Source organism: Equus asinus, chromosome 22, assembly GCF_041296235.1.
Source record: "Equus asinus isolate D_3611 breed Donkey chromosome 22, EquAss-T2T_v2, whole genome shotgun sequence".
Classification (NCBI taxonomy): Eukaryota; Metazoa; Chordata; class Mammalia; order Perissodactyla; family Equidae; genus Equus; species Equus asinus.
The window spans coordinates 16,332,615-16,346,411 of NC_091811.1; the positions used below are offsets into that span (position 1 = coordinate 16,332,615).

At 51.7% G+C, this 13,797-nt stretch overlaps 1 protein-coding gene across 1 annotated transcript; it reads right to left on the reverse strand.

Annotated features, from left to right (window-relative positions):
* Positions 1-336: 336 nt before the first annotated feature.
* Positions 337-12,732, reverse strand: FGF6 (fibroblast growth factor 6). The gene is made up of 3 exons (XM_070494520.1): positions 12,240-12,732; positions 10,963-11,066; positions 337-1,754 (listed from the first exon to the last, which is right to left on the reverse strand). Exons 1-3 carry the CDS (start codon positions 12,583-12,585, stop codon positions 1,578-1,580), a joined length of 627 nt encoding a protein of 208 aa, XP_070350621.1. The 5' UTR covers positions 12,586-12,732; the 3' UTR covers positions 337-1,577.
* Positions 12,733-13,797: the final 1,065 nt, after the last annotated feature.

Here is a 13,797-nt window from a genome sequence, read left to right on the forward strand (position 1 = left end):
CTTTGCCAGGCAGAGGAGGTGGCCAGTATGGTGTCTCTCCCTTGGATTGCCAACCTCCACCTTCTGCGCACAGTCGCTCGGCTCAGAGCTATCTATAGATGGACGCATCTGCAAATAGAGAGGTATGCCGAAGATGAAGGTATTTGCGGCAGATGAGGGGTTGTCTTGCAGGCAGGGGCCCCTGAGAGCAGCAGAGAGCATCAGGTCATTTTGTAACTCGATGGTTCACGTATGCTGAAAATATTTGCACTCTGATATGGCTCTCTCTGGTTTCAGATTTAGGAACGTTCCAATGGTTCAGGAATCTGAAGGCTCCAGGCAGACAACATTTATAGTCGCTTGGGGAACCTCTGCTTTTAATACTCTCAACGGACAGGAGGCAAGAAGACATCGTACGGCAAGGAGCCGCTTAGCTTGGCTGCCTGATTTCACAGGATTATCACTCTTCTCCTACTGTAGGGGGTCAGAGGGGGCAAACTCTAGAGGTCATGGTGCCCATTCTGATGCAGCCAGGCACCAGTGTGTATGCAAGGTGAGGACGACGAAGAAGGAAGTGAGGGTATCAGATGAGAACTTGGGTGAGTTTCCTGGATGTACTTGGAGAGGAATTATCATCTCTAGTCCAAAGCCTCTCTACTTCCTTCGTGCCCTATTTTGTACCCCCTCACCCCCCGCCAAAGAGGTTGCCATTATTAGGATCCTTGTCATCTGAGGTTAAAATAAGACCCGGTTCAAAGTGAGGAAAAGTTATGGGCAGGCAGCCTGGCCCCGGCTTGTTCTTGGAGCCACTCACAGCCCTGAATCCTTCAGGTCAGAAGGGCTCTCCACAGAACATCCAGTCCCTTCTGCTGCTTCAAGCAGGCCTTCCCCAACTGCCCGCGATACTGCTCCACCTCTTTCCTCCAGGAAGGAGACCCCTTCTCCCCCAGCTTCCCTGACAGTGCCCCCCAGTGTCCCCAGAGCCCTCACAGGCAGGGAGCTGCTCCCTTTCTCTCCGGTCTGCAGTTAAATCTCACTCCCTCTCACCTTGCCCTCTCTGCACTTACGGGACAGCTGCTCCCGGCCCCCGTGCGACCCGTGCAGTCAGTGGCCTCTGAATGGAAAGATGATTGGAAAGAAGGGCAGAATGGGAGTACACATCAATCCTGTTGGTTTGACAAGTGACATTCTTGTAGGCAGATTCCTGCAGTGATGATGTGGGGAGAAAGAAACCCGATGCTTTGAAATGCCTTTGCTCTCACAATAGCTACCAAGATGTATGGATGCACATCAACACACACGCTTCTACCCTGGCCTTTCCCTCTGCCCATGGTCACATTCCACAACTGTCATCTGCACCTTCTTTCCTCAGGCGAGATCAGAGCACGGGATCCACTGGCATTCTAGGTCGCTGGCTGTAACCCTTTTGGGTGGGTTACATGCCATGGGGTCCAGTGGCCAAGGGAACCAACTCAGGTCCCCCAAGCGCAAGAGAAGCCTGACTCAGGAGTCATGGGGGAGAAAAGGAATTGTTCACTTGTGCAAAATTCCAATACAAAAGATGCTGCTTTCAACCTGTGAGCCGTCTTTCAAGGTCCTTATATCCTGGGAAGGAAGTGAGTGACGGTCATGATTGGGGACACCTTGCTGCCCCGCTTTACCCGTCCATATTTGCTCAGTGCGATGTAAGTCCCTCGGTACAGGTCTGACTCGTAGGCGTTGTAATTATTGGGCAGGAGGGTTTCTCTGAACTTGCATTCCTCCTGGAAGCTGGGCTGCGAAAGAAATGAACAAATAGCAGAGGCTCAGTTATAAAGGAGGCACAGCAGCCCCTCTGCTGGGTACCCCCCTCCCCTTTGTAAGACAGCTACCATGAGATCTGAGCCAGCCTCGGTGAACAGAGTCATGGGAGGTTAGAACAGGAAGAGACTCCAGAGCTCTCAGGGTCCCCTCTCACCTTCCCTCCTTTACGACGAGGGACATAGATGGATGGTCTGCGTCACATGGGGTGGGTCTCCTGACTTCCACTTCAGGGCACTTTCTGCTAAGCACCTAGATGATCATTTATTCCATTTAGGGAAAGGATAAGAAAAGGATAGACTAAGCTGTTTTCTCAAGTCCACTGCGAGAGGTAATCTAGTGTACCAGGATTGAGGGCCTGGGGTTCTGCTCGGTGGCTCTCCATTTCCTAGCTGTGTGACCTGAGGCGGGCTCCTCCCTCTCAGCCTCAGTTCTCTTCTTTGCAGACAGGGAGATGGGGACTGTTAGTGGAGGGTGGAGACAGAAGATTTCCTAAGTCATCTGCAGCACGGGCTGTCAACTCTGGCGACTCTTTCTCCCACTCGTGTTCCCTCACTCTGTCTTCCCCAGTTTACATCTCGAGTTTGCCATCCCTTAAAAAGCCCATTCTCGGTTTTGGCCTTGAGCCCAGAAGATGCCCGGTGCCTCCCAGACATTCCTAGTTCTCCAGGGAAGTTCAGGAACAGAGATGGTGAGGAGCAGGGACTTTTATGGGGAGAACCTGGTTCCCTGTGTGACAGGTGGTGCCGCGGAGTCTGGGGCCAGTGATAAATCGCCCCCTTCAATGCTAATTTGGTAGAGAAGTGTGTGGGGACCACCTGTTCAGAAAATGAATGCTGGACTTCCTGTCACACATCAACAAGTTCATTCCCAATAAATCACCCAAGTCCTCCTTTATTCCTAGAGAAGAGAGTCTTTTCCTCCCCAAGCCTGCCTCTGCTCGCTGCCCTGAGGGGAGGCTGGAGAGTTTCTGTGCTTCTGATAGGGAGTAACTTGGTGGCGTCTGGAGGAAGAGAGAGCCAGGTGACACCTGGGATTGAGTCTCTAAAGAAATAGAGAATGAAACAGGGAGAAATAGGTGGAGTACAATTTCTGACTCCTTCCTGCTGACTGAAGCCATCGGCTATAAAAAACCCACTCAATGGCTGACTGGCTGTGCCAGAGGTGTCGTCTGACCTTCTCTGAGGCATCGTACTATGAGTGCCCTGGCCTGGCTGGCAGTGGGGGATGGACGAGAGCCTCTTCCTGTTATGAACGGATGGTGATAAGCTAGCTCATCAGGGCTCCCAGCCTCCCAGCGCCCTTTGTGTACACCTGTCAGACACCATTTAGAACAGTGTGCCATCCCTATGGACAGGCTCTTCTTTCCCAATAGGTCCAAGTGCCCTGAGACAAGGATTGTGTCTTGTTGGGTACATGACGCCGAATGATGATTCCATAGGGACAGCACCGAAACATGGATACCCGCCCCCCATGGAGGGCTCCTTTGTTGCAGGATGAGAGTGAGCAAGATGGGGCGTGCTCTATGGGAGCACAGCGAACACCACACCCCCCCCCCCCCCGCCCTTCACCCTTGGCTGAATGCACTTCCCCCTTTCCCCACTCACACTCCTAGTTTACTGTTTACGAAGCACTTTCTCATAATGTTAATTGGCTTGAGAGGAATGTGAAAGATTTCACCACTCACGTCAACTGCCTCCTCAATACCGTACTAGGGAGTCTGGGTTTTCGCAAGCTTTCGTTTCCCTCGTTATGGGTGCTCAGTAAGTATTTGTGGAATGAATGAAGGAATGAACATCCCAAAGGTGGGGAGAACAAACTAGTCGAAGCAGGTAAAGAGCAAATTTGCACAACAGCTTTGAAGTTAGACTGATGATGCTTCATCTCTTCCTTAGCTGTGTGAACTTGCGCAAATTATTTAACCTGCTAAGCCTCGGTTCCCTCATCTGTAAAGCAGGGGCAGGAAGAATAATTATATCATAGAATCGGAGTGAGTGTGAATTGAAATAATGCATGGAAAGTGTTTGTAATGCCTGGCATATCATAAAATAACTAATATTATTATAATTCTTCTTCTCCAACTGAATCATGACCTACTTTACATTGAAAGCCCTAAAAGACTTCATCTTACCCTGAGTCACCATTCTTGAAAACTTGTTGTGGGGTGTATTAGACAACTTAGCTTTTAAGCTCTGCAATTGTTGCCTGAATGACTGGGAGACAGTGAGCTTGCACGAGAAGAGCACGGAGCTCCGATAAGCACAGGTCGATGCCAGCTCCGGCAAAGCGCTCTCTGGGCCTCTCGGACCTCAGATTCTCCGCCTGCGCCTGGGGCGCAGAGTCAGTCACAGCGGCGAAGATTGTGGATGGACAGAGCTCTGGAGCACCAGCACTAGGAGAAAATAAACTTCGGATTGATTGTAAAAGTTAAGTAGAAATAAAGCTACACTGACCAAAAGTCTGGTGCAGATTAGTGAACAAATAGTCCAGAAGTAAATCCAAACACACGTGGGTGTAAAATAAACCCGGATCCGAAATGAACATAAAATAAAAGCGGCATTTCAGATCACTGGAGAAAACATGGCATTGGAACAACTGGATACCATCTTATAATAACAATAACAATAGTAATAAAGTGTGATGTATGACTTTGTTCCTTACGTTAAAGTAAATTCCAAAAGGAGCAAAGAATTAAATGTGAAAAAGAGAGCCTTACAGAGCCGCCCAGAAAAATTTTTAAAAAATAATGAGTAGGGAAGATTTTTCTAGGTGAGACACGGAAAAGCCAGAAGTCATAAAAAAAGCCCAGAATGAATACATGTGACTTCTGTCTGGAAAAAAACCCACCTTAAACAAAATAAAAATATAAACAGCAAACTGGATTAAAAATATTTACAATGCACTGTATTTTGTAATATATGTTGCAATTGATTGCTGGGAGGACATTTTGTTACTATATTCAGAACCCTTAACTCACTGGAAAATGGGCATTTATGAACAGACAATTCTGAGACAAGGAAATGCAAATGGCGTCTGAACATGAGAACGTCTGCCTAATGAGAGAAATGCGAGTCATCCCTGAGAGACCACATCGGGAACTGTCGGGTGGCAGAGAGAACAGGGTTTGATAATATATTTCCATCAGTGAGGCGTGGAGTTTAGGAATTCTCATTCAACGTCCGTTGGGGCGTATGTTATTATAACCTCTATAAAGAGCAATTTGACGACATCCATTAGAATAAAAAAAAAAGAACATAGTTTTGATTAGTAATTCCGTTTCTAGGAATTTATCTTACTGGTAGACTCCCACTTGGGTACGAAAGTTACTCACTGCGGCATTACTTGTAACAGTCAAGACTGAAAACCTAAGTGTCTCTTAGGAAAGGAGTGGTCTGCCACTACGGTGAATGCACACAATGGAATGCTATGAGCCATGAGACAGGAGGACCCTCTGAGCACTGACTTGAAATGGGCTCGAAGAGGTCCTGTGAAGCGAAGAAGCAAGGTTCGAAGCGGTGCGCATCGCATGCTCCTATTCCTGTGAGTTTAAAAAGCGAAAGCCGTGCGTGCACACGCTCAGGGACACGGTTCTTCCTGGGATGAGACACAAGGGACTGGGGACAGTGGCTGCCTCTGGGGGGGACTTGGTGGCTTCAAGACACCAGTGAGGGTGAGACAATTTCCATGGCATATTCTTTTGTACCTTTTTTCCCTCTTAAGCCATGTTCATGTACTACCTAGTCACATAAGTAGATCGTTTAACATGGGAAAGGAATTCAGGATAGAAGATGGGCCAAGGAACAGAGTGAGAAAATGTTTGCATCAGAAACTGGGGGTCTCCTCCTAGTCCTGTCACAGCCCCCTCTCCACCCACCTCTGTTCTAACGTCTATGTCCCTGGAGAGGGACCCAGCTGTTTCTCCTGTTTCCTGGAGAATTCATTTCTGATCTGGATGGTGGGTAAGGGAGAGATTTCCAGTGTGGTCTGCAGACTCTAGAGAAGACATCAAATCTTGGGGCGGAGGGTGTAGGGAAGAGGAGGGGAAAAGGAGGAACTGAGCCATTTGGACAAGAAACTCTGTGGGCAGTTGCCCATAGCATCCCTTCTAGAATATGCCCAATTGAAGAATCCAGCCTTTCCTAAGTGTCTGGTCTCCCAAAACCTGTCCGCTTGAATGTGCACGACAGGGGCCGGATACAGTGTGCTTTGTTCTCTGCTCACCAGATTCTGATTGTTCAAGTCCCCCCTACTTTTTAAAGTTTCCAACTTCTGTTTTTTCATTCTCTCCCTTTTCTCTGGTCTATCTCATGTTCCTAGGCTTCCCCAGAATTCTGTACAAGTCTAAAGTGAAAAGAGAGGAATAGGGGACGGCCCTGTGGCCGAATGGTTAAGCTCCCATGCTCCGCTTCCGCGGCCCAGGGTTCGGATCCTGGGCACGGACACGGCACCACTCATCAGGCCACGCTGAGGCGGCGTCCCACATGCCACAACTAGAAGGACCTGTAACTAAAATATGCAACTATGTTCTGGGGGGATTTGGGGAGAAAAAGAAAAAAAAAAAAAGAATGGCAACAGTTGTTAGCTCAGGTGCCAATCTTTAAAAGAAAAAAGAGAGAGAAATAGATGAAGCTTGCTTTAGAAGCCCTCCCTACCATTCCCTCACCCGGTCCATTCAGCTCCCCCACCCTGGGGGTTCATGTGGCCATGAGGCCTGTGCGGAGAGGCCAAGATTGTTCCATTTCCCTGAACTCTTTCATGCAGCCCCTGTTTCAGGATGGTGGGATTTTCTTGCTGCCAAGATTGGTGGTCCAGCTGGTATCAAGACCCAGCCCCTAACTTCATCTCCACCGCATCCTGGAGCTCTGAGTTCTCATGGCTCAGGAATGTTGGCTCCTCAGCTCTGGTGAGAAAAGCACTCATGCCAAGTGAACGCCGCGTTAATAAAAGCAGCTACCGTATATGATTACTTGAACAAATGAAAATAATTCCACTGGATCACATTTCCTGGGCTTGCCGGGCCCCAGTGTCTTAGATTCCACGTAGGTCTAATCAGACTTATGTGGACCCAAACTCTAAACGTGCAGCTCTCACCGTGGAGAAGGGTGTCTTTCAGAGGGATAGGTACATGGGTGTTTCAGCACGAGTTACCGCTGGCAGAAATGCCCCTTAGAGTCTGGGGTGGACCAGGCATCCATCCTCTTGTCTTTAGGCAAAGCTAAGTCACCCTGACTGATGGAGGTATAGTCTTGTCTTTAAAGTGCTTCCTCCTGGGGCTGCCCTTGGCCACTGGCCCCTGTTACGGCTGGTTGTGTGTGTGTGTGTGCACATGGAGGGGGGCGTTTAAGGAGGTGAGCAGGGAGGAAAAAAGAAAACTCCTTGTCCTAGGACCCTTTGCTTCTGCAGCCCCTGACTGCTTCTTTTTCTCTCCTTAGCTGAAATGGAGAAATAGCATCTCCCAGCTCTGAAGAGATCTGTGTTTCCTAGCCCCTGTTCCCAGCACAGACATTGCATCGGCGATTTAGAAGTGTTTGAAAATGTTTTCACCAGGCCTCTCATTCTTCTCATTCCTGGGGAGCCCTTTGTAGCCTGCAGGCCACAGACAAAGCCCTTTGCCCAGGCCCCTCACTGCAGAATGGGCCTCTCCCTCCCCTCAGGACCCCGTCTCCCAGCACGGCCGCCGACCCGGAGGGATCCTTTGTCCCATTCCCTGAGGAACCCATTCTCTGCCAGATGAGAGGAACAGTTCAATGAGCTGGGAGAGACTTGGTCCTCCCCTCCCCCAAAGGAATGCCCCAGATAATAATCAAAGCCTTTATGGATGCAAGAAATTCTGTGTTCTGCACCTTGTCATATTACAATTGATTCAAAGGATGTAGACACAGTTATAGGTTCGTAAAACTAAAGTCACTTAAAAGCGTAACTGAATCCTAGTCGCTTCTTGTCACTATGTATCTTTCTCAGCCAAAGGATTCTAATAGCACCACTGCCAGGTGGAGAGCCTTGATTTTTTTTTTTTTTTTTCATTTTAAAAAGAATCATGAAGATTGGAATTCACTGATTTCTGCCTCAGTCTACACCTGAGAGAGCAGAGATTCAGGCCCAGAGGTCAGTGACTGTCAGAAGTAAGACAAATAGCTGGAGGGTAGGTGGGGCAGGGACTGGGACAGGGTCCCACCCAGTCAGTCCGGCAAATGTGCTTCTACTGCGTTCCCTGCAGAGCCCTGAGGCCCCAGTGTCCCACCTGTAACGTGAGGATAAAGACCAAACGCACCTCCCAGGGCTACTGGGGTTGATGCTGGAAAGCACTCTGCAGGGTGCAGACCAACGGGAGGCGCTCAGTTCCGGGTAGCTATTTCTATTGTCTAAGTAGAGTGAGGCGCGCTGCCCTGAGGCTCTGCACCCCTCTTTCCTCGAGATGAGACATGCGGGAGGCCACTTTTCCTAGGTGGGTTTTCCTGGCCCTTATTCTCTGACCTCGGGCTTGTTCGCCTTCCGGCCCCAGCACGGTTCCCCCTCCCCCGCGAGAAATCTCCTCTGGCGGAGGTAGCAGCTGAGCCGCAGGGAGAGGAGGCAGCTCTGGGGGCTTAAAGGGAAATAGCGTGAATGAAATCATGAGCCAGCGGGAGTCTTCCTGGCTCCGGGGATCAGTTGGCAATTGTTTTTTTAGGCTGTGATAACGGCCCCTGAGGGGCGGCGAAGGGGTGGGTAGAGGGGTTCTGGAGCATCTGGTGCCAAGCCTCACCAAGCATCAGGTGCTGGGCTTGGGGCCCAGCTCGGCCGGACTCTGCACCCCGTCCGGCCTGGGCCCGGGCTCTGGGCGAGCCTCTCCCACAGAGGAGAAGGTGCTGTGGGCCCGATGCTCCTGCGGGGCTGGGAGGGGGAGGAGAGGGCGGGTCTTCTCTCAGGAAAGTCCCCCTTTGCACCGGCTCTTTTCACATGGGAGCCCTCTCCTCGGGCCGACTTGACCCGGTTTGGAGTGTGGCCTGCGCGTGAGGGGCTGGCGGCATCCCACGTTCGCAGTCAGCCCGCGCCGCAGAGAGGCGGCTCCTTCGTCTTGCCCGAGCAATGCTTGACCCTTGGCAGGCTTCCTCTGATTGTTACAGCTCATATTCCCAGCTTCTCCCACAGGACCAGAAGGTTTTAAGTGGGGAGTGGATAAATTTCCCTATGTTTGGGAATGGTGGCATTCCTTTCTGGGTAAGGAGAAAGAAATATTGAATAGCTCTTATTAAAGGTGGCGAAGATAAGGGTTTCTGTCATTGGTGCTTCTTTCCAGGAGATTTACCTGCTAAAGAGTCCCTCACATAAAGTCCCACAGCCAACAACCCCCATTCCTGGCTCTGCCATCCGTGGATTCCAGGTGTTATGCAGGCTGGTGAGAAGGGGCTCTGAGCTGACTCACTCCACAGAGGGGGTGCCCACGCCACCCAGACCCAGGGTGGTCGCCGCTGCTGCCTGTCCTCCCCATCGCCTTTGCAGGGAGTGGTAAAGAGGGTGTCTGAGAACTCCAGTCTCAGGTCGGTGTCGTCTCCCGGCCCTCCTGCTCTCAGGGCCGGTGTAACCCTTGGGCGGGGATGACTCCCTGCCCTCCAGAGGCCGGGTAGTCCGGTGGTCCCCACGCCTGCCTGTGCCTCAGAAATACCTGACAAACTTACAAAACAAACACAAACTAATTTCCGGGCTCCCATCCCAGCCCTATGGAATAAGCATCTCTTAGGAAGGACCCTGGAAATCTGTACCTTTAACAAGTTACCAAGGTGATGTGGGTGCAAATCTCCTCCCACATGTCTCATCTCTAAGAAAGAGGGGTGTAGAGCCTCGCGGCTGCGCCTCGCCCTCCTTAAACAATATGAAAGCCTGACCCACATTGAGCACCTGCTGTTTGTCAGGTGCCCTGCAGAGTGCTGGTCCCCAGCAATGTCAGCATCAGCCCCTCAGCACCCCTGGGGCTGCGTTTGATCTTTATCCTCACTTTATAGATGGGACGCTGCGTCTCCAGGGTCTCACATCAATCATGGCTGTGTGCAGACTTGCTTCAGGGCTCTGCAGGTGATGCCCGTAAGGCCCACAGCAGAAGCATAGCTGGTGTACAGACTGGGCCCTGATTCCGGCAGCTGGCTCCACCTACCTTCCAGCTACTTGTCTTACTTCGGACACCCATGGAGTTTAATCCATGGTCATCTCCACGTAAACCAACCCAGACAGAGAGGTGTTAGAGCTAAAGATCACAGAGGCCACCTGGGCACCCTCTTCAGGTATTTATCAGCTCTCCTCTGTTTGCATAGGCTCCCCGGAACCTGGCACCAATCCCAGATCTCTTTGTTCACTTCCTGATCCTCAGCCTGTCTCCAAGGAGAGGTGGAACAGCCCTACACACCCTCCCCATAAATAACTCTGGTATTCCTTGACTATTGCTCAGAGGTCTTCCTTTTTAGCCTTCTTATTTCTATCAAAAGAACTCTCAGTTTCTTCAATTTCATAGGGACATTTTCCCAGTCCGTGTTTTGGAATAAGCCAAATCATGGATGGAGAGACCCAGGAACAAGGGGGTCAGAGAGAGCAGAGCTTTTGGTAAATGTGCTTAGAAGCTGGCTAGGTTAACCAGAGTGCTAACGTTTGCCCTCCCAGGGCTGATCTGTGATGGGGAGGAGGACGCCGGTGGGGTCTGGTGCCAGCCAAGAGGATATAATGGGAGGATGCTTTTCCAGCCCATGCGGTCAGAGATCAGAGGACATAAACCTTAAGGTGAGGAAAACAGCCTCCATGTCTCCTCCTCCTGCTGCTCTCTAGGCCAGGGACGTGTCTCGGAGGGTGGGTCATGGCGCACCCAGGCTTGCTTCTCCGGCTCTCCAGTTCAGGGAATCAAACTCCACCCTAAGCCTGATGACAGCTTAATGCCAGAATGCAGGTCTCCCTTGGACCCAATAGCCGTCTGAGCTACAGTTCCTGTTTACTTACTAGTTTCTGGCAGGTAGGACCAGGAAAGACATGGTCCAGTGCAGAGGCCCATTAACTGATGCTGACGAACCCCACACGTGCGCTGGCGCCTTCCCAGGCCCCTCTTTTCTCATTCTAGATAAATAATCACTTATCTGCTCAGGTTTTTGTATTATCTTCTTCGTGTAATTGTGTCGGCTTCAGGCCTTGCACCACCTGGAGCTTCCCCTGGCCTGATGAACTCACCGTTGTGTATAGTCTCCCTTTACTGTTCATGGCGATGAAGAGGGCACTTTTCACTCCAAAGAGGCTCACCACGCCTCGCTCCACTGTGGAAATCTCCAGCAGGCCTGGCAAAGAAATGGGGGCTGTGTTACCCAAGGCTTGTGCAAATCGGAGTGAGACGTCACCCTGAAGGCGACCCTAGAAGGGCGTCTAAGCCTGTCGCCCTGCTCCTAGAAAGTCAGCCCCTCTGTCACCTCTATCCCTGGCTGCTCTAATTTTAGGGAGATTCTATCTGCTAGATGCATCGGGCCCTGCCACTATGCTGTTAACACTCGAGTTCTGCAAGGGCAAGTTCTGACGTCAGAGTTAGGGTCACGGTAGCTACTTAGGTATCTCCTTAAGAGTAGCTTTGCATCTGGGCTTTCACTGGCTTAATCACATGAGGGCCTTGACGTGGGTAAAACAATGAATTCTGTGGGCCAGCCCCGGGTGCCTAGTGGTTGAGTTCAGCATGCTCTGCTTTGGCAGCCTGGGTTTGGTTCCCGGGCCACAGACCTACACTACTTGTCTGTCAGCGGCCATGCTGTAGTGGCGGCTCACACACAAAAAGTGGAAGATTGGCAGCGGGTGTTAGCTCTGGGCGAATCTTCCTCAGCAAAAACAAACAAACAAACAAAAAGAATTCTGATTAGTTTTGTTAAATGTACACTCAATATGTGTCAACAAATCTCAGCCTGTCTGCTCTTGCGGACGCTGCAGCCACACAGCGGCTGTTGGCGTGTCTGAATCCTGCAGCCCTCACCCCCCTGGGATGGGAGAACCTATCTATGCAGCAACCCATCAACCTGTAGGACAAGGACTTGGGGACAGAGGGGACAGATTGAAAGAAAAAGAAGGATGTGCTTCAGCTGGAAATTTTTCAAACCACTTGCCTTTCCTTCTCAAAGAGGGAAGCTAAATAAAAATAAGCTTGTGTCCGACGTGGGCCAAGTATCCTCACCCATTCTCCCCATCCTTGCCTCATGGCTTCCCAGACTGATGGTCTTACATGGCCACGGATGGGCCTGTAATGCTGAGGTAATTAGTGCCACAGGAGCTCGGTGGGGTGATGGCAAAGGACACCAGGATGCTTGGGCCTCAGCATGCAGAGCCTGCACCTAGGCAGGGTCAGAGAATCCGGGGTGGCTATGCTTAAGAGCATCCAAGTGGAGAATAAAATTTCTACCCCCTTTATAATGGGACTCCATGCACCAGAGCCCAAGCCCCCAGCTTCCCAACTGGCTGCAACTGGCACTCACTGTAGGGGTTCTCCTCGTGGGTCCCGCTGATCCGGCCATCGGGGGGCACCTGGAGGTGAAAGCCGATGCCCACGTTGCAGTAGAGCCTCCGCTGCCGCTTGATCCCCACCAAATAGCCACTTTCCCAGTTCACCCCAGCAATCTCTCCAGCTAGCCCAGCGCGAGACCTGGACAGCAGGGTGCCCCAGCCCCTCGAGTCCAGCAGCGTGCTGTTGGCGCGGGTGCCTGCAGGCGAGGGCACCACCATGCCCACTAGGACGCCTAGGAAGACGAGAGCCCGCAGCGTGCCCTGAAGACGTCCTGCTCTCCGGGACATAGTGATGAACAGCCTCTGTCCCAGGGCCATCCACCTTGCCTCTCAGGCACGTGGTCAGAATTAATGGCCCTAAAAATACCGCCCTTCTTGTTTTTCTCCCCTCGGCATGGCGGCAGGGGCTTATTTTTGGAAGGCAGATGAAGGCTGCTGACATGAAACCAAAGCCTGCTTCGGGCACTCGGGTCGGGAGCAGAGGGACCCAGGCTGAGCCGCGGCTGGTAGGGACCATGGCTTGGGGACGCTGTCTAGCTCGCCCGCTTGCTCCGTCCCGAGTTGATTATATTTGATTTGACCTGTCTTTATAGTTCAGCAGCCCGGCCCTCCCCTCCACCCATCATCACCCTGACGTCAGGTGGCCCAGCTCCTTCATCCAGGGCTGTAACATTAACCTGCTCCTGGGCCTGGCTGCCTCCCCACACCCCCATCACCCTCCCCACACCCCAGGGATTCTGGGAGCCACTGTCATTCCAACTATGAGGCAGGAATGAAGTGAGCAGGGAGCATCTCTGAGGGAGGGAGGAGTTGGCTGGGGGCCCAGGGGAAGAGGGAGGCGAGAGGCCACCCAGGACCCAAATTGGGCAGGAGTTCTTGGCCGGGCGGCGCTGGCTTCCTTATTTAGAGGGCAAAGGGTAAAGTCACGCAGAGGGGAAGGCTTGGTGGTGGGTGGCGACCGGGACCTACGAGTTACCCTGGAGACTGTTCATAGAAAGAGCTCACAGTTGAGGACAAGAGAGGCTTGGGGGACACTGAAAGGCCAAAGCCTTTTAGCAGGAGAGGACAGAGATGGGGGAGGGTTTGTCGAAACATCTTTAGGATTGTGGGGAGGGAAGGCTAGGGTCAGGCTTCTGCCCACCCTCCTGGCCGTGGCATCTACTCAGCCAGTGGTGGGGAAGTTGTGTCTGGCCCTGGATGTAGCCCACTGGCCTTTTTCCCGCCTGGGCTCACTGTTGGCATCTGACTGACAGCATTCCCATTTTATGGAGGAGGGAGCTGAGGGGTAGATAGCTTACACGACTTGCCTAAGTTACCATAGCTAGTAAGAGGCAAAGCCAGAACTTGTCAAGTCAGCCTGAGGCCGAATCCTGTGCTTTGAACCTCTGCACGATTGCCTGTGGTAGAGGTTAGATTTCCAGGCTGCCCCACAGTCGGTTGATCTCGGTACATGACAAGAGTACATCACAGAGCTGTTTCAACAGCACAGAATGACTCTCCCACTTACCCATGCTGGAAGCGGAAGTAGCC